The sequence below is a fragment of the Diabrotica virgifera genome, chromosome 5 (genome assembly GCF_917563875.1).
Source record: "Diabrotica virgifera virgifera chromosome 5, PGI_DIABVI_V3a".
Classification (NCBI taxonomy): Eukaryota; Metazoa; Arthropoda; class Insecta; order Coleoptera; family Chrysomelidae; genus Diabrotica; species Diabrotica virgifera.
Genome location: NC_065447.1, coordinates 239802404 through 239805926, shown reverse-complemented (window position 1 = coordinate 239805926; position 3523 = coordinate 239802404). Strand labels below are relative to the sequence as shown.

General features: G+C 34.3%; 2 protein-coding genes across 2 annotated transcripts; both read left to right on the top strand.

The window, feature by feature from the left end:
- Positions 1-643: 643 nt before the first annotated feature.
- Positions 644-2110, top strand: LOC114343356 (katanin p60 ATPase-containing subunit A-like 2). Its single transcript, XM_028294178.2, has one exon. It carries the CDS (start codon positions 680-682, stop codon positions 2048-2050), a length of 1371 nt encoding a protein of 456 aa, XP_028149979.1. The 5' UTR covers positions 644-679; the 3' UTR covers positions 2051-2110.
- A 477-nt stretch (positions 2111-2587) lies between these two features.
- On the top strand, positions 2588-2959 carry LOC114343594 (vacuolar protein sorting-associated protein 4A-like). The gene has a single exon (XM_050652198.1). It carries the CDS (start codon positions 2588-2590, stop codon positions 2957-2959), a length of 372 nt encoding a protein of 123 aa, XP_050508155.1.
- Positions 2960-3523: the final 564 nt, after the last annotated feature.

Sequence of the window (3523 nt, the reverse complement as noted above, 5' to 3'; positions counted from 1 at the left end):
TGAGCCCACGGAGGTTGAAGAGGGCGAAACACATTTCTAAGAACTGGTGTTTGGATCTTTGATTCTATTCGAAAAATTTTTCCCAGCCAGAAATAGTGGATGTGTGAGTTATTCGTAAGGGGATTTTTCCACATTCTCTATTTCATTTGTTTGAATTCGTACGAGTGGTCGTTAAACCAGTACCTGTGGATCTTTTGATCACCGAGTGTGTTTCAAAGATCTGCATCTTTTGTTTTCTCTTTTACTATGTTTAAACATCTCGGACAGATCTCATTGTTATCTAAGTTCTTCAAAAATGACACAGTAAAATTTTCAAAAGGAAATATTAACAGCCACCAAAGATACAGCGAGGTAAATATGAAGAATCAAAATTGATTTTTCGCATTTTTGCAGAAAATTTGATTTTTGAACATGTTCCACCAACTCTTGATAAAAATAAACTTCAGATTCAGCGACCTCGAAAATATAAAGAATGACCAAAATTTGCCATTCACATATCATGGTCGCTTTTTCGATTTCTAAGCCTCAAATTAGGAGTGTGCCGCTCGCCTATAACTTTTGACGAGCAGTTTATTTTCATATCGATTAAATTGCTTAGTAACCAACTTCTATTATTTATATTTACTTGGATACCATTGTCAAAGGTATGATGGGATTGAAATTTTAATTATTTTTTAACATGAATTCTACAGAAATTTTATTCGCCAGAAAAACCTTGAAATCCTCACAAACATGGACTGACAAAAGTAAGACTGATATCCGTGAAAGAAGGAGAAACATATTATATTTAATTCATTGTTATTTAGTTGAACATAAACTGTGTGATACTGCGGAAAATTTGATGAAAGAAGCTCAACTTTCTACAGAATATCAAGTGTGTGAAAATGTGGATTTGGAAATAATATTACAAGAATATCAGAGCTATTATTTTACCAAGTTTCAAAAATATCCGAAGATTGTGAAAAAATTGGAAGAGTCAGTTGTAAGTGCAAAAGTAAAACCAAAATCTAGTGCAAGAATAAGACAACCACCACAAGCTGCTGAAGAGGTTAATAAATCAGAAATCTGCAATTTTCCAATCGTGATAAAACCATTATTTGAACAAACTAACGATGATGTCCACTGTAAGGAAAAAGAAACCTCAGATTTTTCCGATTTTGATACTATTCCTGTCGATATGAAAGATATGGCTGATCAAATCAAAAAAGAATTAATTTCAACCAACATTGAAACTACTTGGGAGGATTGTATAGGTCTTTCCAGTGTAGTGGAAAAACTGAAGGAAGCTAGCGTTTATCCTTTGTTATACCAAGATTTGTTTAAAAACGTCACAACGTGGAAAGGTGTTCTATTATTTGGTCCTCCCGGCAATGGAAAAACCTTACTTGCAAAAGCAGTGGCTTCTGAAGGTACCACGTTTATTAATGTTACTAGTAGTACCTTCGTCAGCAAATGGAGGGGAGAGTCTGAGAAGATGTTAAAACTGCTGTTTCAGTTGGCTAGGAAATTTGCCCCTACCACTATTTTTGTAGACGAAGTAGATGCGTTGGTTCACCAGGAATCTCACCATGAAGCTTCGAAAAGATTCAAAAGCGAATTACTTACGCAGATAGATGGCGTTCAGAACTGTCCTTCAAACGTGTTTGTGCTTGGTAGTACTAATTCTCCCTGGAATCTGGATCTTGCATTATTAAGACGCTTTGAGAAACGAATATTGGTACCACCGCCAGATGAAACTTCGAGACAAAAGCTTTTAAAAAAGTACTTAAGTCATAATGATGTTCAGACGAATGAGTTAGAGCAACTGGCTAAGCTTACTGAGAATTTTTCAGCTTGTGACATTAAGTGTTTGTGTAAAGAAGTAACAATGACTGTTATACGTGAAAAAATAAATGAAATAAACCAGAAGGGGTGCAATAAAGTACAAATGGATACAAGAACTATTACGTTTAAAGATGTTAGAGATGCTTTAGAAAGGGTTTCCCCCAGTGCGATGGGGAGTAATATTAATAAATATTATGAGTGGAATAAAAAATACGGATCTTGGTGAATTTAATTAAAAACCGCATAATTTTATATTTGTGTGTAAAATAAAAGAATTGGCATTTTTTTACTTATTGATAATTTTTTACCTATTAATATTTATTCTCACTTTTATTAATCCATTTATCAAAATTTAGTGCAAGAATAAGGCATACGCTACAAGCTGAAGAGTTAATAAACCAGAAATCTGCAATTTTCCAATCGTGATAAAACCATTATTTGAACAAACTAACGATGATGTCCACTGTAAGGAAAAAGAAACCTCACATATTTTCGATTTTGATACTATTCCTGTCGATATGAAAGACATGGCTGATCAAATCAAAAAAGAATTCATTTCAACCAACATTGAAACTACTTGGGAGGATTGTATAGGTCTTTCCAGCGTAGTGTAAAAACTAAAGGAAGCTAGAGTTTATCCTTTGTTATACCAAGATTTGTTTAAAAACGACACAACTTAGAAACGTGTTTTATTGTTTGGCCCTCCCGGTAATGGAAAAACGTTACTTGCAAAAGCGGTGGCTTCTGAAGGTATTACCACGAGATGTTAAAATTGCTGTTTCGACTGGCCAGGAAATTTAACCCTACCACTATTTTTGTAGACAAAGTTGATGCGTTGGTTCACCAGGAAGCTTCGAAAAGATTCAAAAGTGAGCTACTAACGCAAATAGATGGTGTTCAGAACTGTCCTTCAAACGTGTTTGTACTTGATAGTCCTAATTCTCCCTGGAATCTGGATCCTGCGTTATTGAGACGCTTTGAAAAACGAATATTGGTACCACCGCCAGATGAAGCTTCGAGTCAAAAGCTTTTGAAAAAGTACTTAAGTCATAATGATGTTCAAACGAATGAGTTAGAGGAATTGGCTAAGTTAACTGATAATTTTCCAGCGTGTGACATTAAGGTGATACAGTAGCGATCAACAGGTAGCCAAAACGCGTTCCAAGATTGCGGCTGTAATTTTGAATATTTTTTCGAGATATTTGGCACACGTATTCGTAATATAATAAAGAATGGCGGTACAAAGCCCAATTTGAAAAATATATTAATATGTGGAAATTACTCTGTAATTAAATACAATATTAAAAAACGAGCCTGTACCGCCATTAAGAAGAATAAAAAAAGAATGTGTGTGTACTTTGTACGCACGTAAGAAGTTATACTTCTATTATATTATAATTTCAACGAAATCAATATACCTACTTAACAGTTACAATACAAAAAATTAACAATATGTAATTACCAAAAATTAACCAAAACTTAACAATGCCAAATATTAAAAAAAAAAAGTACGTCCGGGAATTGAACCCGCAATCTCGCGATTTCTCGATCTCTGGTCCAATGCTCTACCAACAAGGCCATCAAGGCGCATACTACTGACGTTTCAGATATACATAATTACACATCACGGTGAGAAGTGAAATATAAAAATAGATGTTTTATTATTTTACGCCCAAGGAAGACAAATCCAAAGACACAA